General features: G+C 40.3%; 1 protein-coding gene across 3 annotated transcripts in view; it reads left to right on the top strand.

The window, feature by feature from the left end:
• RBMS3 (RNA binding motif single stranded interacting protein 3) overlaps window positions 1-27,599 on the top strand; it is a 932,710-nt gene that overhangs the window by 718,084 nt on the left and 187,027 nt on the right. For all 3 annotated transcript variants that reach the window (XM_063922277.1, XM_063922278.1, XM_063922276.1), the window contains exons 5-6: window positions 8,590-8,747; window positions 25,621-25,700. In XM_063922277.1, the coding sequence (XP_063778347.1) occupies window positions 8,590-8,747; window positions 25,621-25,700 (238 nt within the window). The remainder of the gene's footprint in view (window positions 1-8,589; window positions 8,748-25,620; window positions 25,701-27,599) is intronic.

The raw sequence follows: 27,599 nt of genomic DNA on the forward strand, positions 1-27,599 counted from the left end.
CATCTTCACTTTTGTATAACTCAACAAGATCAACAACATCAATAGAGTGAGATTGGTACAGCCCTACATTGTGGGAGCTTCAGTATGTAATACTGGCAGTCGGGATGGTGGTGGCCACATGACTGACAGTGACATCCTGACTCTGCAGATCCGAACACCTGATGGGGTAAGTATTTTTACACTCCCCTACCTTAACCCTCATGGGGGTGGTGGCTATGGCTATCCCTCTGGGGTGGTGGCTATGACTAACCCTTGGGGAGTGTTGGCTATGGCTAATCACCCCCCCTAGTGCCTAACACTAATACCCCTAGTACCTAACCCTAACCCCTCCCCCCCCCAGGCCCTAACCCTTACCTTTTGGATGTCAGCTGTTGGTGTTCTGGCACTGCTCTCCTGAGTGGTGTTAGAATTCTGGCATCAGTCACATGACCGCTGGCATCCCGACAGCCAGGATGCCAAACGCATCCTGTATGGGGTTATCCCAATCTGAAATTGGTAAAGGATCTCATCTACAAGCATGGATACCTGAAAATTAGTATATAGCATATATCTTTAACTAGCAGGTATATCATAATCTTTGAAGATCCAATCCATGAGATCTACTGTACACGATTGGCAAAAACTTTAAATCCACAAACAACTTTCTTCAGTCTTTCAATCAGTCCTATCAAATGGATGGCATGAAGATGAAAACTGCACACTTTGTAGAAGGTGGTGAAGTTGGAAACCAGTAAGACTGGTTATAAAGATGAACTCAAAAGTTTCCCACTATGGCCTGTTAATAATAAAAATCCAGTTAAAAAAAACCAAAACTATAAAGCTGATCTTAAATAGTTATACATATTGAATGGGTACCCACTTAATGTTACAAGTTGATGAATATTTTATAGTAGCTTACTTGTCCTGTTAAGTTTTCAGATGCTTTTTAACTCAATTCATTCTCAAAATTATTACACTGATTTCTTCTTGTCTGGTGAACTAGATCTAAGAATTTAAAATTAACCAAAAAAGATGATAGTTCTATGTACTGCGGAGAATGTGATATTTGTAATAATGTTTTGATTCTAATATTACTGTTTTTGAGTTCAAAGATTGCTGTTCGCACACAGTTTAAGGATAATTGTTCCCATTACTAAACTGTTAATTGAACATGTTTTAAAATAGTCGAACTGGCTTAAACATGGCCAAAGTATCACAATCATGGTATACTTTTTACTTATTTTGGGACATGTTTGAACTGTAGATCCAATCTTGCTAACAAATTCTAGAAACACTTAGGGGATCATTCCGAGTTGATCGCTAGCTGCATTTGTTCGCAGCGCAGCGATCAGGCTAAAAAACGGCAGTTCTGTGCATGCGTATGTGGCGCAATGTGCACCGCGTGATGTACGGGCACAACGAATGATGCAGTTTTGCACAGGGTCTAGTGATGTATTTCAGTCGCACTGGTTGCCGCAGAGTGATTGACATGAAGTGGGCGTTTCTGGGTGGCAACTGACCATTTTCAGGGAGTGTTCGGAAAAACGCAGGCGTGCCAGGAAAAATGCAGGCGTGGCTGGGCGAATGCTGGGCGGGTGTGTGACGTCAAATCCTGAACTGAATAGTCTGAAGTGATCGCAAGTGCTGAGTAGGTTTTGAGCTACTCTGAAACTACACAAAAATTTTTTGCAGGCGCTATGTGATACAACCGTTCACACTTCTGCTAAGCTAAAATACACTCCCAGTGGGCGGCGGCATAGCGTTTACACGGCTACTAAAAACTGCTAGCGAGCGATCAACTCGGAATGACCCTCTTAGAACATTTTTTTTTAGTATCTCTATTATGAAATTGTTCTCCAGCCAGAAGAATGCTATCCAATACTGTAGGTCAGTGGTTCTCAACCTCAACACTCAAGCTTTCCCAACAGGTGATATTTTGAGGATTTAGCTCTATAAATGGAGGTAGGGTTATTATTGACCCATGAAAATAGACTATCTCACCTGTCCATGATTAAATAATCTAAAATGAATTACATTTATTAATCTAAAAGGCACAATGAAGTAAAATTATAACAATAAAAGCTTAGATCACATATACAAATTGCCAGACATGTTGTTTCAGATTAGGCAGGCAACATAAACATCAGGTAGCAGCTGACACCTCCGGCAACCATTTTTGCAGGGAAATGCTGCACGTACAGCTGCCCCAATTGCGATAGCCTAACAGCAATCACTGCACAGCTATTAGTACACAATAACACCAAATATAGCCTAACAGCTAATGTTCAACTGCACCAAGGATAATGTACTGTCCTAGAATTCAGTTGCATATGAGGATTTTTTGAGATACTGCATATACTACATTAACTAAGAGGCTGTATTACGCTTTGGTAATGACCAAAGAGCAAACCTGTGTGGTTTAATCTTTATTGTTAGAATTTTACTTAATTGTGTGTTTTATATTAATAAATGTGATATATATTATACTATGAGTGGATGAATGTGCCGCCAATTCTTCTTATTGGCAGCAGCATTATGCTACTAGGCTGTACCGTGACATCAGAATGATATTTTGCATGAATAATTAAATCCATAAAATGTGACCTGTTGGGGGTGCTGGAAGTCTGGAGCTAAGAACCTGTGCTGTAATAAATAGACTAGAAAACATTTTGGGGTTGATGTATCAAGCTGTGAAAAGAGTGAAGTGGACCAGTGGAGAAGTTGCCCATACCAACTAATCATCACCTACCTACCTTTTTGTCGAGTGTACTTGATAAATGCTTCCTCAAAGTTTATATGGGGGCAACTAATCCACGGGTTCACTTCTCATTTTTTCACTACTAGACATTTCAACCTCTTTATTTAAAAAAGTTTCCTTTTAAATGAATGCAATGTTATATGCTTACAATAAAGTACTTACAAATGCTTAGTTCTAATAAATAATTACAGCTGTCACAGTTTACATTACAAACATTCCTCACTTAGTGCATACTGTAACTAGTTCAAATGTGTTTTAGTAGAAAAACAACAGTAGCAAAGTTCATGAGTTTATCCTTTGTGGAAAGACTGTTACTTAATATAAATTGCCACTTCCTGATAATGACAGCTGTGTTTACTGACGTGATTTTGTTGTGTAATATGTCATGATGCACAATATAATATTAACATTACATTTGAACTTTACTACTCTGTGTTCTTAACACATCTTTATTTCAACAATTGATTCAGTACATGCTAATATTTATCAGTTTTCGCTAGATTTGGCTAATATAGAACATTCAAATTTTATTGTTCAACTATATCAGTGTTGCTTTGGCCTTGTGCTTAGGATTGCTAAAAGATGAACTAATTGTAGGACCTACTGTAAGCTTTAGTTTTCTAGCACACTAATTCAGGTTATCTTGTAGTATTTGTGCAGTTTGTACTATGAATTTCTGCCCAACACTCAAAGAGCTGAATTAAATTCATAATATTGAACTTACTAATGATCCCTAGACTGTACAGAAGGGTCCCTGGCCAGGGTCGGACTGGCCCACAGGGCTACAGGGGAAACCACCGGTGGGCCCAGCTACCTGGGGGCCCACCCCCTCCTCTAGGGATCAGGTTCCAGACTGAGCACTTGAGTTATACACTATACATAGGTTACCTTATACTGCCCAGGACTATGCTGTATTCACTACAGTACATTGCTGTTATTAATCTGGTGCATTATCATGTATTCACTAGCAGTATTTACTATATATATTTTTCAAGGGGCCCAGACCATACATTAATGGTTTGCCAAGCCTCTAAACATGGGTCCTTACCACTGCATTTCCCCGGTGTGCCTTTCACGACCCAGTCCGACACTGTCCCTGGCACAAGTTTTTAATACTTTCAATCTTTCTTTACACTGCTAACCTATTTTTCAATTCCCAAGGGGGAAATTATGAATGTTTTAAATATATAACTAATAAAAGTTACGTTTTATTGTCTCAGTTAAACTTGATTCTAGCTAGTGCACCCAAATACTACCCCTTTTTTTTCTCTCTCGTGACTATGTTCTTCAGTGTTAACATGATGTTTTGTCCTTTCTAAGGAAAAGCATCCCCACAAGATATGCTGCCACCGAATACTTCACTGTTGGAATAATGTTTGCTGAGGAAATGGCTGTTTTAGGTTTGCACCACAGGGATGTAGTTATGTGACAAGCGGTCAGGAGACCACCGGTCACAATCCTGACCTCCACATCCCACCCGCTCCAAATCCCGACAGTTGGCATGCCGGCTAGCAGGGACTATTCCCACTTGTGGGTGTCCACGACACCCATAGAGGGGGAATAGAACCTGTGGTGAGCACTAGCCATCCCCCCGGCATTCTACAGGCCAGGATCTCAGCCACCAGTAAGCCATACCCAACCCGCACCACATATGGCATTCAGAATTTAAGTAAAAAAGTTAAATTTTTTACTCATCTGATCCCAAAACCTTATCCTAAATTTTAGCTGAGTCACTCTGATGTTTTCTTGTGCATGCCTATAATTTCATATTTTATTTTCTCATACCTCCCAACTTTTGATTGTTGGGTGTCAGGACAAGCCACGCCGGAGGCGTGCCCACTGCTGGGAATGGGGCGGGGCCTTGGGTGGAGGGGGAAAAGCCTAGCATTGCAACCCCCATTTTTGTCATTTTGGGGGCATACCCAGCACTCCCTGAGTGGCTGGGCATCCCCCGGCTCCACTCCCTGCACTGATAGATGCTGTGTCCAATTTGCGGGACAGTTCCGCTGTATTCGGTACAGTTGGGAGGTATCATTTACTTAGAATGCTTTAAGGTCTTCAATTTAACAATTTTCCTTCCTTACAGCTTGACCAACAGTATATTAATTAGGGGTTGTTATTTATAAAAGCTGACATATTTTTTTAATGATCCACAGGTAGAGAATATTTGAAAGCGAATTGTTAGGTCAATATCTTTCATCTGTGTAAACTTGGAGCTTTCACAGGACAGGGGTTCAATATTCAATCAAGCAGCATTTTTCAGTCTTCATTTATTTTTTTCAAATTTGCAGACACATAATGAATTATGAATTTGAAAGTTTATTTAAAAGACTACTGGTTTACAAGAAAAATGTTGTCTAGAATAATCCGTGTACACATGTAGCCATGCTCATCTTTGCTGTGATGCGGCAGAAAGCTGGCAGTGCATGCTGGGATATGTAGATTCACAGCAGCTGGAGTGCCACAAGTTGCCTACCTCTGTATTTTCCCATATGTGATTAATAACTTATAAACGTTAAAGCAAATATAGGAAACTTTGTTGACAGAATGCTGAATGTGCAGCATACTAGAAACATATACATTAAACAAAAACTATTTTTATTATGCATATTCCACAAGTTGTCTTCTTGAAAATTCAGAAATTTACAGTAGCTACCCAGGGAGTCAATAGTTTCAAGAATATGAGGTAGGCAACATAGGTTTTTATTGTTGCTATATGTTACTCTGTTGCATTCAATCAATGTAATACTAATCCTGTTGTATGTGCCCTGAGGCTAATGGCTCCAGTAGATCTTGCTTAAGTTGCTGTGGTACTTCAAGTAATGCAGACACTTTGAAAAAGTGATGTGCCTCTGAGGACTAGTTGATTTCTGCTGCTGCAGTGTGAATCAAGCTAAGAACCTGCGTTCATAAACAAAGTTTGAACTTGTGCAAAATGGGCCTAAACCTGTATCCCTGCCGGAATTCTAGACCAGGCTTCAGCCTTATTTATTGTTTATAGGATTTACAATCTTTCCTACAGTGTTCATCCTGTGAGATTAGAAGTACTGTATTGTCACTTTCTTTTTCTACAGTCTAATAGTTAAAATATACAGCAAAGAGTATTCAAGTTTTTCCTACCAATGATGTTAAATAGTACCTTATACAGGATATAAATAGTACCTTATACAGGATATAAATAGTACCTTATACAGGATATAAATAGTACCTTATAGAGGATATAAATAGTGTCTTATACGGATATAAATAGTATCTTATACAGGATATAAATAGTACCTTATACAGGATATAAATAGTACCTTATACAGGATATAAATAGTATCTTATACAGGATATAAATAGTACCTTATACAGGATATAAATAGTATCTTATACAGGACATAAATAGTACCTTATACAGGATATAAATAGTACCTTATACAGGATATAAATAGTATCTTATACAGGATATAAATAGTATCTTATACAGGATATAAATAGTACCTTATACAGGATATAAATAGTATCTTATACAGGATATAAATAGTACCTTATACAGGATATAAATACTACCTTATACAGGATATAAATAGTATCTTATACAGGACATAAATAGTACCTTATACAGGATATAAATAGTACCTTATACAGGATATAAATAGTATCTTATACAGGATATAAATAGTACCTTATACGGATATAAATAGTACCTTATACAGGATATAAATAGTATCTTGTACAGGAGGATATAGTCAAAAGATCGACAGTGACGACATTCACAATGTCAACATTGTTAAAATATCTTCAGGCAATTTATTGAAATTTTTCGAAATGTTGACAGGTGACATATCTACATTGTCAGAATGTCAACATTAGAGTTAGGATGCAGGAGATTTAGGGTTAGGCTGCTGAGGTAAATTAGGGATAGGATGCATTGGTAGGTTAGGGTTAGGCAGCAGGGGGAGGGTTAGGATTAGGGTGGAGGGTTAAGATTAGGCTGCTGGCGGGGGGGGGGGGTATTGTTAGGCTGCAGGGGGAGGTTAGGCTTAGGCTGAAGGGGGGTTGGGCTGCAGGGGGAGGTTAGGATTATGCTGAAGGGGGAGGTTAGGGTTAGGCTGATGGGGGAGGGTTAGGTTTAGACTGAAGTGGGGAGGGTTAGGGTTAGGCTGCCGGGGGGAGATTAGGGTTAGGCTGCAGGGCAAATTAAGGATTAGGCTGAGGGGGAAAGTTAAATTTAGGCTGAAGGGGGGTAAGGCTTCAGTGGGAGATTAGGGTTAGGCTGCAGAGTGAAGTCAGAGTTAGGCTGATGGGGAAGGGTAGGGTTAGGCTACAGGGGGAGGTTAGATTTAAGCTGTAGGAGGAGGTTATGGTTAGGCTGAGGGAAAAGGATAAGCCTTAGGCTGAAGGGGGCTCAGGCTGAAGGGGGAGGTTAGGGTTAGGCTAAGGGGGAGGTTAGGATTAGGCTGCAGGGGAAGGTTATGGTGTATCTACAGGTGGAGTTAGAGTTAGGCTGTAGGGGTAGGTTAGTTTAGGCTGCAGGAGGGAGGTTAGGGTTAGGCTGTAGGGGTAGGATAGGGTAAGGCAGAGGGGGAGGTTAGGGTTAGGCTGCATGAGAGAGGTTAGGGTTAGGCTGCAGGAGTAAGTTAGGTTTATGATGCAGGTGGTAGGTTAGAGTTAGGCTGCAGCTGTAGGTTAGGGTTAGGCTGAGGGGGGAGGCTAGTGGTTGCCACTAGAAGTGTTGCTGTGCATGCAATACGAGGGTGGTACTATAAGTAATGAAACTAGAACTCTCATGTGTAATGTTCTCTATTTCATTTTAATTTCCCACCAGAGCAGGTAGACACTGCTTCCCTTTAGGGCCATTAGATAGCGCCTCATATCAGTCATACTGTCACAATACCAGTTGTTAGGTGGTGGGGCTGGCGGAGACATGGTCAAACAATAAGGTGCACAGTGTGATCAGATTTCTGTGGCTAAAGGGCACATCAACAGCTGAAATTCATCACTAACTTGTTGAGGTGTAATTCATCACTAACTTGTTGAGGTGTACGGTGAAACATAATGTCCAGGTGCATGGTGTATTGAGGCAAGATGTATCAGGACACATCTGTATAGGCACACTGGGCAGCTGCCCAGGGCACCTCAATTCTAGGGACCTTCAAGCAGGGGTCGGACTGGTGCCTACAGAAATTCTTGGAAGGCAGGTAGAGAATGCTACCCATCCACTTTGATTGTGAATTACACACAATCAGAGCAACCACACAGCATTCATTATCTTCCTCCTAGCCTACAGCCAGACAGTGAATGGTTGCCAGCATGCTGATTGGTGGATGTCTAGAGCTATCCACTAATAAAAGTGCTGACAGCCATTCCCTGTATGAAAGAATGTGTATAGACAGTGCAGAATTGCTGGAGGGGTAATGTATGATTTTTATTATTATTATAATTTATCCCTGTCACTGAGCTCCAGTTTTTTGTCTTTCCCCGGGTCTACAATATCTGTAAAATTACCCTGAAAACACTATAGATGTAGCTTGATGTCTTGAGTTTCTGAAGTTTCACCCAGTCAGGTTGTCTAACTCTGTTTACTGGGTCCCAGAGTACCTCACACCTAACCCTTATCTATCCATAAACCCTTAACCTACTTTTAACCATAATTTCTACCTTACTGGCAATATAATTGTTTAAGTTGCATAAATATCCTGCAAGCAATTATTTACAGGGTAATAGTCTTTATGTTTTTAGACTTATTAGAAGTGTTTCAAATGTCCATACCTATTTCTAGAGGGTGATCAAAAAAATATGCTGGTAAAATGTTTTAATCATTTGTTTGCAATTATTTTTCAGTAGTTCATGTCTGTGTTCTCTTACAGCAACAAGAACAAGACCCAACAAATTTGTACATCTCAAACTTGCCAATTTCGATGGATGAGCAGGAATTAGAAAACATGCTGAAGCCATTTGGACATGTTATTTCTACTAGAATATTACGAGATGCGAATGGAGTGAGTAGAGGAGTAGGATTTGCTAGGTATGTTCCTTCTTTCAATTTTCATTGATCATGTATTCATTTTTGTATGTTTAGGCAGCAGAGATCATTTTTTAATTTTTTTGATTTTTCAGTTTCAGTTTTTTAATTTGTAAAATGAAAAACATAAATGTGTCAGTAGTGGTTCCCCAGGCGGCCAGTGGAGGGAGTTGGATTTGTGCTCTGAAAATGTCACAAGCAATCTCCCTGAGTAATTATCATTGCCATGCTTTATTAACTAGCTAAATAGCACTCATTAATTGTGTTCCCTTTGTATAGGAAATATGTAACCATCTCCCTAATTATCTTCTATCATGGCATCACTAGAGAGAGCAACATGGTGATCAGTAAGATTTTGCAAATAAAAACAATTCGAAATCAGTGACCAACAATCATAGATAAGAGAAGCTTCCAGTGTTATAGATACCAGATTGATGCCTTAATTATATTTGTAGTATTGAAACAACACTGACTTTTTGACAATCTGTAATGACCGACTATTGCAGAATTCCACTCTTTAAGAATTAAGAAATATCAGACCTGGGTAAGGATCTGTGAATAAATGCCAGACCCAGAGAACTTAGTTTCCTTTATCTTATTCATTGTATTTGCACTTCTCTTATTTCATTGCATTTGCACAGTAGTAGTGCCCCTTACACTAATGCCCACAGTAGTAGTGCACACATGATGCCCACAGTAGTAGTGCCCCTTACACATAATGCCCACTGTTGTAGTGCTCCTTACACTAACACCCACAGTAGTAGTGCCGCTTAATATGCCCACGGTAGTAGTGCCCCTTACACTTATGTCCACAGGAGGGGAGAGGAGAGAGGGGGAAGTGCAGTACTTACAGTGTCGGGTGCTGCCATCATAGAGGTCAGGTGGCTTGGAGGAGAGAGGCCCGAGGGAGGTAGATTACACTGGAAGAGACGTGCTTCACGTTGCCAGTGCCTCTGCATGTCATACAGTTTGACAGCCACAGGGGCAGCCGGCAGCAACAGCAAAGTGGGGAGAACACCTCTCCAGCCTGTCCCCTCCCTGCTCTGCATACTCTGTTGAGCGGGTTGCGCAGGCCCTGCTTGGCGGCATCAGGGTATCAAGCAGCCCAGCTTTGCTTAGCAGCAGCAGTGCAAGCCACGGGTACTCCCCCAGTGTTCCGACTGCTGACCACAGTGATCGGACACCACTGTTCCTCAGATTTACAGTCATAGTGCAGCTGTTGCTCTGCCCAGTGAGTCTCGTCCACTGTGGCCACAGTGACCTCAAAGACACTCCCCATCTGGCCAATTGTGTGTGTTTGTACATGTGTGTGTGATCTGCATACGTTGGCAGCTGCAGTGATATACAGTATATGCCATTTGTATCCCCCCCTGCCCACTCTGCCATGGCTCTGTGCCCTGTTGCTCTTTCATGCCCATTTTTGTAGGCTATAATTTTTATTATTTTTTTTAAATATCCCCAATATTTAAATTATCACATTATGTAAATAGCTATTTAAACTTGATTTTGCATGTTTGTTAAAATATATATATATATATATATATATATATATATATATATATATATGTAATTGGGCTTAAATAGCTTTCATTTACAACATTTAATAATAAAAAAATTCTACAGTTGTGGAGATATTTTTGGAAAAAAATTAAAAATTATTAGCCAGTTAAGTGGTTACCAAAATCAACATTTTTGAGATTTAAAAAAAACAAACAAATATTAGCTAGTAGTTTTAGAAAAACAACTTTTATAACTTTATAAAACTTTAAGGTGCTAAATTATGTTTCATATACTGTAGTGCGGCATTTTCTCTCCTCCAGCCTCAGCGAGTGCCCACGTGTCCTAAACAGAGTTCTTTTAATAAATAATTCCTCTGATAACTCTTTGTAGTGCTCCTTTACATATTTGAAGGCATTAGTAATGTCTCCTCTTAGACGCCTCTTTTCCAGTGTATACATGTTCAACCTAGTAAGCCTTTCCTTGAAATCCAGTCCCTCTAGCCCTTTAATCGGGTGGTAGTCATGTGACCGCCGGTCGGCTGACCGACAGTCACATGACCTCCTCCGTGAGCCCGACGGCTCACTATCCCGATGGTCGGCATGCCGACCAACAGGGACTATTTCCACTCGTGGGTGTCCACGACACCCATAGAGTGGGAATAGAACCCATGGCGACCACAGGTCGCCACCGAGCCCGCAGCGTGGCGAGCGCAGCGAGCCCGCAAGGGGCTTGCTGCACTCGCCCCTCCCCGCCGGGATCCCGGCGTCGGTATGCTGCCGGGATCCCGCCGTCGGTAAGGTGACCGGCGGTCAGGAGACCGCCGGTCACCCGTACTACACCCCTTTAATCAATTAAGTAGCTCGCCTTTGAACCCTTTCGAGTTCACCGATATCTTTTTTATACAGTGGTGCCCAAAACTGAACACGATATTCCAGGTGCGGACGTACCAATGATTTGTACAGCGGCAGAATTACATCCTTGTCCCTTATCTCAATTGCCCGTTTTTTGCACGCTAACATCTTACTATTATTAAGTTTATTACCATTGAGTACCCTCAAATCCTTTTCCAAAACTGTTACCCCTAGACTTTACCCGTTTAATATGTGGAATGCAAGTTTGTTTTTAGTCCCGAAATGCATAACCTTGCATTTTTCTATATTAAACCTCATTGTCCATTTAGACACCCAGATTTCAAGTTTAGATAAGTCATTCTGCAGAGACTCCACATCTATTTCTGAATTAATTACCCTACACAGTTTAGTATCATCTGCAAAGATTGACACTGTGCTTTCCAGGCCTATTTCTAGGTCATTGATAAATATGTTGAACAGTTGTGGCCCGAGTATGGACCCCTGTGGTATTCCGCTGACTACTGGTGTTCAGCTTGAGGACTTCCCGTTGACCACTGCTCGCTGTACCCTGTTGTCCAGCGAGTTACTTATCCATGTACAAACAGTTTTTTCTAGGCCAATCTCTTTTAATTTGATGATTAGTCTCATGTGAGGCACTGCATCGAAGGCTTTTGCAAAATCTAAATAGACCACATCCACTGCTTTTCCATGGTCAAGATTGTCGCTCACTTCCTCGTAGAAGTTAACTAAGTTAGTTTGACATGATCTGTCCATCACAAACCCATGCTGGTTCTTGCTAATAATCTTAGTGGTCTGCAGATACTCCTGTATGCTATCCCTTAGAATTCCTTCTAATATTCTCCCCACTATAGATGTCAAACTAACCGACCTGTAGTTACCCAGATGATTTTTGGATCCTTTTTTAAATAATGGCACTACCTCTGCTATACGCCAATCCTTCGGTACCATGCCAGATCTAGTTGAACTATTGAAAATCAAGTATAGGGGTCATGCTAGTATTGACCTAAGCTCCATAAGAACCCTCGGACGAAGTCCGTCCGGGTCAGGTGATTTATTAATCTTTATTTTGTGTAATCTCTCTCTGACTACTTCTTCACTTAAACAAGTATCTAACCACGAATCCTTACTGTAACTATCACTATGCACTACTCCCACCGTCAGTTCTTCTCTGGTGAATACTGATGAAAAAAATTTGTTCAGTATTTCTGATTTTAATGGACCTATGTTCTCCTTTTTTAACCTTTTACTGTTTATGTATTTAAAAACATTTTTAGGATTGGTTTTACTCTCTATAGCAATTTGCTTTTCGTTTTAAATTTTAGCTGCTCTTATTGCATTTTTGCTTCTTTTATTGCATTCCTTGTAGTACTGGAATGAATCCTCCTTTCCATTAGATATAAATGCTTTGAAAGCACGCTTCTTTTTATCGATTTCGGCCTTGACCTTCTTGTTAAGCCACATTGGTTTGAGTTTGGTACTCCTGTGCTTACTGCCCATGGGAATAAATTTGTGAATATTGCTATCTAGCAACCCTTTTCTTTTAAAGCATCCAAATCATTGGTCTGCTGAACACTGGTCTCTCTGTACTGTCAGCTCTAGATATTCAAATGTTAAAATGTTCTAAAGTATTATGGACTCTGCAATAAAATATTTTTTTTTACAATGAGCAAAATTGCTGAGAAATTTCATACAAATCAAGCCTTGCAGAGAAATAAATATAATGTGTATAAAATTCTTATTTTTCTAAGGATATTATTTTTAACTTCAAGTACAAGGAGGCTGTATTCTATAATTAGCCTCCGAGTCCATTTAGAAATGTAAAATTACTTTGGAGTTAATGTTTGTGGGCTCACTAGTTTTGATGAGTTTTTTTGGGCAACTTTCTAGACAAGAAGATACATTTATATGCACATATCAAGAAATGTAGAACATTAAACATTCAAATGTGACTCTTGAAATAGGGCAAAAGAAGACTCACTAATGGACTGATAACATTGACCTGCATATTCATGTGATTTAAGCATTGTCACTAGCTCAAATGTAGGCCAATTATATCACAAGTGAGCATTTGTTTTGTGGGTTTACATTTTAGTTTGGTGTTAGCCGAAACACTGTCAGCTAGAGATGGACTACAGCATGGGTCTTTAACCTACAGCCCTCCAGCTGCTGTGGAACTGCACATACCAACATGACCTGCCACAGTTTTGCTATTAGGTATGATAAAACTGAGCAGGGCATGCTGGGATGTGTAGTTCCACAACATCTGGAGGGCCACAGGTTGAAGACCGATGGACTACAGCAGGGCTGGCCAAACCGGTCCTCGAGATCTACCAACAGTTCATGTTTTCCAGGCCTCCTGGAGATCTGTAGAATTGTCAGTTAGGAATGAATGCAGCACATCTTAATTAGTAATGACTACACCTGTGCACCAGCTAGGTGGTCTGGAAAATGTGTACTGTTGGTAGATCTTGAGGACTGGTTTGGCCAGCCCTGGACTACAGTATTGCTTCCCCTATAGAAAGCTATGTGTGTTTTTCATCCAACTCAATAGCTATATAACTGATAGTAGCATTACCAGTAACTGGCTCATGCTACCTATCGATAACACTCAGCTTTTTCCCTTTGCTATGTCCCATGTTCCTACACCTCAACTTTGTGACTTGTTGAACCTACTGAAAGAATCTTTTGACCCAGAATGTACATTATTGTAATAATAGCAGAAGCACAACACTTCCTTATCTATATATTAGAATGGCCAACAGCTCGTGAAAGAGTAGTTGTTGCAATTTAAGAGCATGTGAAAAATGTACTCCATTATGTTTGGAACGTTTTCACAAATTGACTCATACATCAAATGTGTCATTTGGCTTGGAACAGTCCACACTGTATTTCTGAACAGCCAAGGCAGTGTTTCAGATTATCTTAATATTTATGTGACACTTCTCAACAAAAGCTTGGAGTTTGACCCATGCACTAGTTTCATTTCACCTTAAATCCCAGCTCGACAATTGATAAGATCAATACTGCTAGTAGCATCTGCATATAAATGGTTCTAAAGCAGTTAGATGCATTTCAGCGTCCTCATAATAATACTGTCTGTGAAATGTATCCATGTCTCATTTTAGGCTCTTACCACGTTTTAACGTTAATCAAAGCATGTAGACTACTACAGAAACATGGCTCATTGTTTTCAGTGATGTCATAACAGTTTGCATTGCAGGTGAAAACATTTGCATTGTGCCTTTTTATTGAGGAGATGCTGAGCACTCCATTTACAGTACTTGTTTTCACCAACACATTGGGGGTCACAGTGTAATATCAGATGCAGTGTTGTTTAATATGTGTTTCATTGGGTTTTTTAATCAACTCTAGAGGTCCATCAGCATTAAGGTCCTTTGTAAGAGTCTTTATATCCTATTGAGACATTTACTGTATTGTTACTGACAAAATGTACACATTATTACCTTATTGAAAATAGACTTTTGTGAATGTACAAAGTACTGTAGCAAGGTTCTTTCCATGTGCTTTAACCATCTTAGTTTGGATGGCGGTGCTCGCCATTGCAGATTAAACGAATGCCAAGCCACCAATTGATATCTCAGAACTGAGACTGTGATTGTGAAATCCGAGAACTAAATGGACACTTTCTTTCCAATATTCCTTTTCAAGTAATGGCATATTTTCTGCTCTTGGCTCACTGGCTTTTTCTGGGTTTTTTCCCTTGCCTTCAAAGAACAAAGCTTATTGAGGTTTTCACTCTTGGCAGCTCCCATATTGTATTCTTTTCTGGGATTGCCTTTGCTTATTAAAATGTGCCCAGTGTATTAAAATGAAATTGTCACTACTGTTTGATGCGGCCTAACACTGTTTGACACCAAGCGCCTGCAGCTACAAAAAGCAGATCTTCCTTCTACTTAGACTTCCCGAGACAATAGTCTCCAAAGACTAGCTTCAAACAGTCACTTAGTTTTACGTTCTCTGAAGTCAAAATGAAAAGCTGTAGTTTATACTGTGGAAGACATGCTTCCTTACATAATTTGCAGATCAGATTGAGAGTAAATGAAAATACAAAACAAACACCAAATATCTTAGCAAGCAGTTGTGTTCATGTTTATTTATACTGTAGTTTGATCAGTTGGCTACTAGAGTGCATTGCGATAAATACTGGTGACATTGCATGTTTTAGTATTCTGTTAGTGTTGTAATGGTGTATATATTACAATAAAGATGAATAAACAATGTAAAAAGGAATTTAGGAAGTACAGTGCAAAAACCTATCACCTGAGCTTACTTCTGCAGCTTTGACTTCAACAGTATGGTAAAAGGTAGCACATGAATATAGGTGAAGTGGAGGAATGATACTTCCACTCACTTCCTCGTTCATCTATGCTAGGGCATTGAAAGAGCCAATGTGTAGCCCTTGTCCACCCTTCCTCAAGTCCTTCTTACATGCTAGTGGCAGAAGGCTCTCTCCCAAATCCAGTACACACTGCTGAATTCTGGGTCAAGGGAGGCTGCTGCCACTAAGTAACAGGAGTCTCTTCTGCCTGCATAATGTGCAGGGAGGGGCAGAGCGATCACCCTGATTGCTGGATCTGCCTCTTTGTACAAAACACAATGCCACACATACTGATTTTCATAACTTTTGGGTTAAGACCACGTCTCAACGATTAGGCCACACATCCTACAGTACCAGGGCCTGGCCCTTCTTTCTTTGGTCCAGCATCTATCACACTATCAGTCATCAGTCATCACAATAATGGGCATATTTATCAATATTATTTTTATTCTTACTAAAATAATGTGACATTATTTTAGTATCACCTAAATGTACTAATGAGCAATTACAAAATTCCCGTCAAAGTCCTTAAATTCACATTTTATTTAGTTAGCAGATCACATTCCCCATACTTCTAATCAAAAATGTGATCTGCCAGAATTTACTAAAAATAAATAGTAAAAAAATACCGGAGGGAGCCCCATGATAATATCGCTTTCTTGAGATAGCATTATTCAGGCTTCCCTCTGGTTCCCCTACTGCTACACAGCTTTCCCTGTGCGCAGAGGTGGTGGTGGTGGTGGGGGGTTGTGTATGCACGGTTTAACTTAGTAGGGACAGAGATTTCTTGTGCCTGCATGCGATAATTGATACATCCCTATGCATTGTGGATTTGGGTGCATTTATCACTTCCCATATGCATCTGAGATGCAGATTGTGATAAATATGCCCCATATGAGCCCTACACACTTGCCAATGTGTGCGGGAGATATGAACAATCCTGTTAAGTAATAAATGAGAAATCGTTCGTATCACTCAGTGTGTATGCACCAACGATGAACAATGCATGGCCCCGCGGTTGTTCATTGTTCATTCTCCGTTGCTTTGCAATGCAAGTCAATTTGGGCAATGATTGATCATCATTCAGATCGATCATCATCAAGATTGAATGCATCGCCCAGTGTGTAGGGCCCTTCAGAAAGGGTTATGCTATGCTTCCTCCAGCAGTGAATGAGTCAGTACAGGAGCACAGAGGAAAGGAGTAATTTCTGAGGCAACAGGTGTTCAGGTAGCATATGTCTTAAGGAATACACCTGGTTATGTTAATGTAAAAAATGACCTCTTCATGTCTTCTGACAAATAGTAATTACACAATGTAGTAACAGGTTGGTCAGAGCGTATGATGTAAAGTCCACATAATTTCTAAAGCTTTCATTTACTATATAAAGACATTAGTACAACAAGAACACTTAGGGCCTAATGCAATAGCCTCCGATTTTATGGGAGCTGTCCAGATTCTGGCGAGACAGTCACTAGGCTTAAAATGCCGGTGACTGCAGTGGTTTTGCCTTTAAACTAATTGTCACTTTAAATATAGTGACTACTGTATATTGCCGAAATTGCATTGACTCCCTGGCTGAGAGGGGGCCCGGGTGGCAGCAATGAGGATCGTGGGGACAGGCCAGCTGCCTGCGTAGTGCGCTCCGGCAGGGCAGGCAGCCACGGAGGCACACAGGGCAGCAGTGTGTATTCTTTCTATTCAGCCGGCCATGAGCCAATCGGAGCTCACAGACCGGTGAGCTCCAATTCTGGGTGGTAACTCAGTGGCGACCATGCAAATGCCTGGGACTGTTCCAGCTAGTGGGAGTCTCATGTGAGTTCCATGGGAGTGTAAGCCGACTTCCATAGTGTGCGGATGGAGAGGGGATGCCTATTTCAGAAGGATCGTTTGCACCCAGCAAGGCCAGATGCTAATGGTTATGGCTGTGACTGCAGATGGGAAACCGGTGGGTGGGACGGCATTCCTCATGCAGTTGCATGGATGTTCTACATACACGGACAAATTCTCATTAATATAAACTAATAAGTAGCTAGCCGTGGCCATACTGTATGTAAAAGTGGCTGCAGATGCCTCCGACTCAGAATCAGGTCCAGTGTGTGTAAGTGTGCTCATTGTGACAATTGGTAATTGGCTTTTTTATTTGAAAGTAGTGGGCACTGTGGTGGTTGCTTATGAAGCAGGCATGCAACCATACAGATAATGTATATGTTCATTCAATTATAGAGATATTGACTATTGCATTTAATTCAAAAGTATAACCAGAGACAGGAAATGGGCAGTCACCATGTAACCCAATTGTCGTTGGTCTCAGATGCAATAATGCCATTGGAGCCATTTGTAATAAATTCATCGACTCTCAAGGCTATCCATTATATCCAATCAACCCCTAGATTGTAGAAGGCCAACACTAGCCCAAGCATTTGCATCAAACATTCACAGAAGAGACAGAATCATACTTACCTACTGATCAGCTCTCTCCCACAGGAGATGCAAAGAGGAGACATGCCACTGATTTGAGGTGGAGTTGGGGCCAGCTCTGTGCATCATTAAGCCTTGCCCCCTGCAGGGAATGCAGTGATTCATGGTTCTTTTGTGAGGAGCTGGGGTATATATGACATAGTTTGCATAAAATGGTGTCGTATTGACCCCACCCCCTTATGAATGACTAGAGAATTGCACCACTATCCTCACAGTAGTGTCCTCTTCCTTGGCAAGTGGGCAGGATGTGGCAGGACAGCCTACTCTTCTTAGGGTGCAGGGGACTGCCTGCAAATTCAGGTGTCTCCCACAAATTCCAGAAAAGTAGGCAAGTACCGACAAAGGGCCTAACTCATGTTTGCAAGTAAAACAAAAAAGCAAGCAATTGGGCAAAACCATGTTGTACTGCAGGTGGGGCAGATGTAACATGTGCAGAGAGAGTAAGATTTGGGTGGGGTGTGTTCAAACTAAAATCTAAATTACAGTGTAAAAATAAAGCTAACATTTGTTCCCCTTGCATGGCAACATGGTTTGTTCCAGACACAAGTTACTTATCTTTTTTTTTATGCTTTACTTGCCAACATGAATAAGGCCTAGAATCCAGTTGCAGATCAATAATAAGAAGGGAAGGGAGGTGCAGAGTATCTATAATGGATGCACACGTGCCCCTGGGTTAAAGGGGACCCACACCACACACCCTGCACCCATATAATTACACTTACCCCTCCGGAGTTACATGTCATCCAACCCTGCAGACATAAATCACTGGAAAAATGGCACAGTGGCTAATATTCTGGTGATTTGTGCATGTGCAGCAGCTTGTCCCCGGGAACAAGGCGCAGGCACCATTTTCCCGGAGACCTGCCAGAGCTGCAGAAGCTGCCAGGGAGTATGGGGCCTCTCCTCTCTTAATTTGTCCATGCCTAAATTTAAAAGCACATTTCAGTAGTATGGAAGCAGAATGATAGAGAGTTAAATATTGTAGTAATAATAAATATGGTGCATCCAGAAAGTATTAACAGCGCTTCACTTTTTCCACATTTTGTTATGTTACAGCCTTATTCCAAAATGGAATAAATTCATTTTTTCCCTTAAGATTCTACACACAATACCCCATAATGACAACGTGAAAAAAGTTTTGTTGAGATTTTTGCAAATTTATTGAAAATCTAAAAACTAAGAAATCACATGTACATAAGTATTCACAGCCTTTGCTCAATACATTGTTCATGCACCTTTGGCAGCATGTAAAGCCTCAAGTATTTTTGAATATGATAGTACAAGCTTGGCACACCTATCTTTCGGCAGTTTGACCATTCCTCTTTGCAGCACCTCTCAAGCTCCATCAGGTTGGATGGGAAGCGTCGGTGAACAGCCATTTTTAGTTCTCTCCAGATATGTTCAATCGAATTCAAGTCTGGGCTCTGGCTGGGCCACTCAAGGACATTCACAGAGTTGTCCTGAATACACTCCTTTTGTATCTTGGCTGTGTGCTTAGGGTCATTGTCCTGCGAAAGATGAACTGTTGCCCCAGTCTGAGGTCAAGAGTGCTCTGGAGCAGGTTTTCATCCAGGATGTCTCTGTACTGTACATTGCTGCATTCATCTTTCCCTCTATCCTGACTAGTCTACCAGTTCCTGCAGCTGAAAAACATCCCCACAGCATGATGCAGCCACCACCTTGCTTCACTCTAGGGATGGTATTGGCCTGGTGATGAGCGGTGCCTGATTTCCTCCAAACATGATGCCTGGCATTCACGCCAAAGAGTTCAATCTTTGTCTCATCAGACCAGAGAATATTGTTTATCATGGTCTGGGAGTCCTTCATATGCATTTTGGCAAACTCCAGGAGGGTTGCCATGTGCTTTTTACTAAGGAGTGGCTTCCGTCTGGCCACTCTACTATACAGGCCTGATTGGTGGATTGCATGCAGATATGGTTGTCCTTCTGGAAGGTTCTCCTCTCTCCACAGAGGTAATGCTGTAGCTCTCACAGAGTGACCATCAGTTTCTTGGTCACCTCCCTGACTAGTGTCCTTCTCCCCCGAATACTCAGTTTAGATAGCCGGCCAGCTCTACGAAGAATCCTGGTGGTTCCGACCTTCTCCCATTTACGGATGATGGAGGCCACTATGTTCATTGGGACCTTCAAAGCAGCAGATATTTTTCTGTACCCTTCCCCATATTTGTGCCTCAGGACAATCCTGTCTAGGAGGTCTACAGACAATTCCTTTGACTTCATGCTTGGTTTGTGCTTGTACATGCACTGTCAAGTGTGGGACCTTATATAGACATGTGTGTGCCTTTCCAAATCATGTTCAGTCAACTGAATTTACCACAGGTGGACTCCAATTAAGCTAGAACATCTCAAGGATGATCAGTGGAAACAAGATGCTCCTGAGCTAAATTTTGAGCTTCATGGCAAAGGCTGTGAATACTTATGTACATTTGACTTCTTAGTTTTTACTTTTCAATAAATTTGCAAAAAAACTTTTCATATTGTCATTATGGGGTATTGTGCATAGATTTTTGAGGGAAAAATTAATTTATTCTATTTTGGAATAAGGCTGTAACACAACAAAATGTGGAAAAAGTGAAGCGCTGTGAATACTTTCCGGATGGACTGTAATTGGCAACTTTAATTATTTGGCTAGTGACAATGGGGGCTAGTCGGCAAAGTTTTGCCTGAAGGGCAAGTACAAAGCACTGGCCAATGAGCAGGAGGTCATACAGAACCCCTTAACTGGCTAATATTTTTTCCAAAAATGTCCCCAAAATTGTTGATTTGTTATATTATCAATTTATGTAAATAATAGCTATATAAATCTGATTCAGTATAAGTTTATTAACAAATATGTAAAATGTGTTAAAAACACAGTCAAAATACAACTATTAGGACATAGTTCTGGTAAGCTTATGCAAAATAACTATTGTAAGGATAATTATTAAAAATAAAAAATCACCCTTTCCCCGGCTTCTGTCCTTATACAACATACAGACACAGTAAAGTACTCTGCATACTAAAAGATAAATTGCAACATTATCAATGCTGGTACACATTAATTTCAGTATGTGTATTTACTAAAGGCAAAACTGACTCAAAATTATAGATGAGCGGGTTCGGTTCCCTGAGAACCGAACCCCCCCGAACTTCACTACCCGAGCCCAGATCCTAATGAGGCTTGGGTTTTCCCGCCTGACTGGGAAACCAGAATGAGGCAAAACTTTATCATCCCACTGTCGGATTCTTCAGGGTTTGGATTCCATATAAGAAGCCGCATGTCGCAGCCATTTTCACACCAGCATTGGAGAGTGTAGCGAGAAGACGTGTCTCCGTCCTCAGTGTCCTTCAGTGTCCTGCATCAGTACAGTCGAGGCGTCTTGTGCTGCATCAGTCCAGTCACAGTGATGGTGTCCTCTGCTGCCATATGTCCAGTGCTACTGTATAAGTCAGTGCAGTGGTGCTGTGTTGTCCTGCATCAGTCCAGTGATAGTGTCTTGGGCTGCATCAGTCCAGTCACAGTGGTGGTGTCCTCTGCTGCCAAATGTCCAGTGCTGCTGTATAAGTCCAGTCCATTGCAGTGGTGCTGTGTTGTCCTGCATCAGTCCAGTGGTGGTGTCCCTGTGCTGCTGAATGTGTCCAGTGGCACTGCTGTATATGTCCAGTGATACTGCCGTATATGTCCAGTGATACTGCCGTATATGTCCAGCTGTACAGCCAGTGATACTGCTGTATATGTCCACTGGTACTGCCATGTTAATCAAGTGATACTGCCGTATATGTTCAGTGGTACTGCCATATAATTCCAGTGATACTTATCGTATATATATATGTCCAGTGGTACTGGCTTATAAATTCAGTGATACTGCCGTATAAATCTAGTGGTACTGGCATATAAATCCAGTGATACTGCTGTATAATTACAGTGATACTGCCATATACTTTCAATGGTACTGTGTAAAAGTACAGTGATACTGCCGTATGAATCCTGTCCAGTGGTACTGCTGTATAAGTTCAGTGGTACTGTCGTATAAGTTCAGTGATACTACCGTATATTTCCAGTGATACTGCCATATAATTCCAGTGATACTGCCTTATAATTCCAGTGGTACTGGCGTATAACTCCAGTGATACTGCTGTATAAATCCAGTCCAGTGGTACTGCCGAATAAGTCCAGTGGTACTGCCATATAATTCCAGTGATACTGCCATATAATTCCAGTGAAACTGCCATATAATTCCAGTGATACTGCCATCTAATTCCAGTGGTACTGGCATATAAATCCAGTGATACTGCCGTATATGTCCAGTGGTACTGCCGTATAAATCCAGTGATACTGCCGTATATGTCCAATGGTACTGTCATATATTTCCAGTGATACTGCCATATAATTCCAGTGGTACTGGCATATAAATGCAATGATACTGCTGTATAAAGCCAGTGATACTGGCATATAAATCCAGTCCAGTGATACTGCCGTATAAGTCCAGTGATACTGCCGTATAAATCCAGTGATACTGCCGTATATGTCCAGTGGTACTTCCATATAATTCCAGTGATACTACCGTATAAGTCCAGTGGCAGTATCACGCCAGGGATACTGCCGTATAAATCCAGTGATACTGCCGTATATGTCCAGTGGTACTGCTGTATATATCCAGTCCAGTGATACTGCCGTAAAAAAAGAGTAATACTGCCATATAAGTCCAGTGATACTGCCATATAAATCCAGTGGTACTGGCATATAAATCCAGTCCAGTGGTGCTGCCATATAAATTCAGTGGTGCTGTCCTGTGCTGTATAATATTTACTCCAAATAAAGGGGTTATTAATATTTAATCCAAATCATTTTTACAGGGTTTGCCCTGTGTGGTGTAGAGGTACGCTCTCCTTTGCTGCATTTTGTTAGATAACTCCAGAAAAATAATGGAGAACAAAAATTTGGAGGATAAAATAGGGAAAGATTAAGAACCACTTCTGCCTATTGCTGCTGCTGCTGTTGTTGCTGCTGGTAGTCGATCGGAATCCCAGCGGGGAAGTTGGTAGACCACTTGTACTACTTCAACTAAGCAAATGACTGTCCAACCATCTTTTGCGAGGAAGATGAAATATGACATCAGTCATCCTGTTGCAAAGCGGATACCTGAGGCCTTGACAGCTATGTTGGTGTTAGCCGTGCTTCTGGTAGCCGCCATTAGTGCAGTGGTACTGCAGTGCCAACCCTAGATGGGCCAGGTGTTTGTGCCGCACATTTGTGTCACTTAGCTTAGCCATACAGCTACCTCATTGCACCTCTTTTACTTCTTTACATGATGTGCTGTTTGGGGACAATTTCTTTTAAGTGCCATCCTGTCAGCCACTGCAGTGCCACTCCTAGATGGGCCAGCTGTTTGTGCCGCACACTTGTATCGCTTACAGTAGTTTAGTCATACAGCCACCTCGGTGCAACCTTTTGGCCTATAAACAATATTGTGAGGTGTGAGGTGTTCAGAATAGACTGGAAATGAGTGGAAATGAATGTTATTGAGGTTAATAATACAGTAGGATCAAAATAGACAGCAATAGTAAAAGCATATTTACTAACAGTCAGTTTGAAAATAAAACCTCAACAGAGCCAAAAATCGACCAAAAATCACAATTTTCAATAAAACCATCAGAAACATTTCTATTTGATATAAATCATATGGAATTGTCTGAAACATCAATATGATGAAAAAAATGTGAGAGAAGCATGTGGAGCACTCTGGCTGCATAAATCATGTCATTTAAAGGCACAGCAATGATTTAAAAAAATGTTGATATGCAATTTAGCACAGAAATGAAGGTGTTTGTTGGCAATAGGGATGCATTTATTTAATGATGTCAATTTTGAGTCTTTTTGAGGCGATTTTGAGTCATTTTTGAGTCGATTTGTGTGTGAATTCACCAGATTTAGAAATTCAAATAGAAATCACATCACCCTGCGATTTTAAAATGGAACTCAAAATCAACTTTTAGTAAATTAACTATTGGGAGTAGAAACACTGTAGTTGATTTTGTGGGGATGTTGGTTCTGTTGTGGACAATTTGAAATAGAATCCAAATCGACTTTTAGTAAATATATCCCCTGGAAAAAAAAATATAAAAATATAAAAAATAGTAATTACAGTAAAGAGTTACTTATTATCAGTTATTTTATATAGCACACGCATATTCCACAGGGCTTTACATAGAATAATTGGCCATTCACATCAGTCCCTGCCCCAGTAGAGCTTACATTCTATATTCCCTACCACCTGTACTGTACATGCACACACATTCACGCTAGTGATAATTTTTGCTTGGAGCCAATTGACCTATATGGATTGTGGGAGGAAACTAGAGTACCCAGAGTAAACCCATGCAAGCACAGGGTGAATATACAAGCTCCACGCAGTTAGGGATATGGTGAGAATCAAACCCATGACCTTAGTGTTGCGAGGCAGTAATGCTAACCATTACAGTATAACTGTTGTTTCTCTTTCAAGTAGGTACATGCTATACAGTATGCTGAGATACTTTAAAGGTGAATAGCTGTATTTAAAAAAGCAAAACACTAAGGTGGCAATTCAATTAAATGTGTGTTGTGATGTGTTCATTACGATACTTAAAGTAACCCAACATCGCTCATTTTACTGCGCACCTCTCTGGGGATTATTATTTATGTATTATTTATTAACAGTTTCCTATATAGCGCAGCATAATCCATTATGGTTTACAATTTAAAAAACAACAGTAATAGAACAAAACTGGGTAAAAACAGATAGTCCCAGAGGTAGGAAGGCCCTGCTCGCAAGCTTATAATCTGTAGCGAAATAGGCATTGATACACAAGGATAGATGCTACATATTGCATAATGGTCCACCAGATTGCAAAGGTTCTCAATGGGCCGTATGATATGGTCACCCAGCAATGTTGGCCAAGGGTCAGGAAGGTGTGAAAGTGAAGAAAGATAAAATTTTAGAGGTTATGTGTTGACTGTACAGAGGGGATGTAATTAGATAGGGAGGCATTGAATGTTATGTAGGTGGGTCCAGAATTTGATAAGCTTGTTTGAAGAAGTGAATTTTCAGGGAATGTTTGGAGACTGGAGGTGAGTCTTAGTGTACGGGATGTGGTGTACACTGAGCAGTGTAGCGACTGCGATGTGCTGTCATTATAGACATTCCCACACTATTCTGAGGCAACAAATTGCTCCCTAGAATTGCGATTCTTATTATACCACGGTCTTATACTGTTCTGTTTAAATCTGATAAACTATAGTCCGTGATTTCTTTTTTCCCTTGTTTCCTAATTTCCTCTCTAGTTCAGAGTTGCCCATTAGTGAATGCACCACTGGAGTGACATTATAGAATGGACAGGATTATTATTATATGTATTATATAGCGCTTTACAAAATTGGAATTAGTGCAATTAGTATGTTGCATATACTGTACATAATTTATATATCATGTATATCATTATCTATAGTGTTACATAAACAGCAATTACAATGGTACACCTTTATTCAGATCTTCACATTTATTATGAGAGTATGTACCAATTAGACTACAGAATGAAGCTACCTTTTTATGATTTTAATTAGAATGTCATTGGATATAGCACTGGCAAATTATACCACATATAACATGTATTTTAAGACAATAACACGGTTTCATTTTTATTACAGAATGGAGTCTACTGAAAAATGTGAAGTGGTCATTCAGCATTTCAATGGAAAATATTTGAAAACACCACCAGGTGTACCAGGTAGGTGTGAAATTAAAAGTTTATTCTCTTCCAGGTCAGTGCAATAAATAAATAAATAAATAGTGATGATGATGATGATGATTATTACTACTACAATATCTATACATGATACTTTGAAATGGTAGCTCTGCAGAAGAAAACTATGCTTAAATCGAAATAAAGAGGTTATTAAATCATGAAAATACATTGTCCTTTTATAGGAAATTAATCTTTCTGAAGCTAAACCTAAAATACATGATATACAGTAACAACAAACTAAAAGTAATGCTAAGTGTAGGCAGAAATTTACAATGCATCCTTTATATACAGTTTATACATTAGTTTGCTATAGAAGTGTTTTATATTGTCTAATTTAGTGGGAACATTGTTTAAGCTAGCTCTATACTCATTTTGGGGATGTACATCAGTTTGCACAGTGTGAAATCCACAAATGTGTACATGCCTACAAAAAAAGCTGCACGCTAGCAACCTTCTTGCTGCAAGAGATGTGGATGTGGTAGGAAAGGAGCAGTCTAATGTATGTTGGATGCAGTAAGGAGGCATTTGTGTCATTGCGAACCGATCCAGACCATCATGGGGTCAGTATCAGTATCAATTGCAAGTACCTGAGGTTATTGCAAATACATGAAATATGATTTTGTGGGTGTTTTTTGCAATTATTTTTTTGTTGTTGCTTTGATTTGTTACGTATTTAATTTCTGCTCAGGCACTCTGAGAATAATCCACGATAAGCAGCATTTACAGCTGTGATAACACATGGCTACGAATACTTATCTCAGATACCATGTGATATCGCACAATAGCAGAATTTTTTTTCTCCTGAAAATAACAGGCTTTAATTGAATAGCCCGATTATGACCATCAGGAGAAAAATTAACAGGGCTAATTGAATACCGGAAGAGAAAGAGAGGCGCCCGTGACTTACAACCTCGGTGAACTTCCTGATGCCGCACACTGTGGAAAAATGGGGAAGCTGTCAACCCCAAAAAAATAGCGCACGTTTTGGTTCTTTTTTCTTGTAATTGAATACCGGCCTTAGATTAGCTGAGGGCTGAATAAGCATGAGCCTATATAAGAGTCCTAATTTTTTTGTGTTTGGTTAGTTGTTAGGAACCTGTTGTGTTATTTATTGATTGGTTAAGTGTCAACCTATTAGGTTATTTTGGGACATGTACCTTAATGGAGCTTTTTAAGGCAAATATTTTATCTGGTTCAGTCTCTTCACTTTGAAAGTCCTGTCCATCCACCCAAAGCCTGTGCTATTATTTGTCCATTTGTCTTACTAAATATTTAAAAAAAAATTAGGCACAGCTAAGAAGGTGGGAAAGTGCTACTAGCCAGTGGCCACATGTTGCATATGTGGTTATTGTGTGGCATTTACACTTTTAAAGGATGACGGGAATGTCCTATGCCTGTGGTGGAACAGTGGATTTTTTTTGCAGTAGTGTCCGTACTGTGCCATAGTAAAGGGTGGTGTATCCTTCACAGCTCAGGTCATGCCTATATAGAAGGAGGAGTTAATCCCCTTCATTGCCATCCTTTACAAACTAAAATCTGGTCATCCAATTAATAAAAGATGTGACCTTTAATCCAATGCAGTGATGCTAGTGTCTTTATTTTTAGATGATAAGTTAACTTAAGGTGCATTATCAAGTTTAATTGTATTAAATTAATGGATGCCTTATTAATTATTAGGGGGTATATCAGAGGTTCTGAACCAAGTCCCGACATTTTTAGCTTAAAATAGAGATTGTTTTTATATGTTGCAACTACTCAGGGTCTGTGAACTAAAAGCCCTGTTAACTTGCTTTGAGACCCCATTTCTAATACCCCTTTTACACCTAAAATGTGGGTCGCAGTTGGGAGCCTGACATGGGTGCTACCTGGCTGCGACCTGCA

This window comes from Pseudophryne corroboree, chromosome 5, assembly GCF_028390025.1.
Source record: "Pseudophryne corroboree isolate aPseCor3 chromosome 5, aPseCor3.hap2, whole genome shotgun sequence".
Taxonomy (NCBI): Eukaryota; Metazoa; Chordata; class Amphibia; order Anura; family Myobatrachidae; genus Pseudophryne; species Pseudophryne corroboree.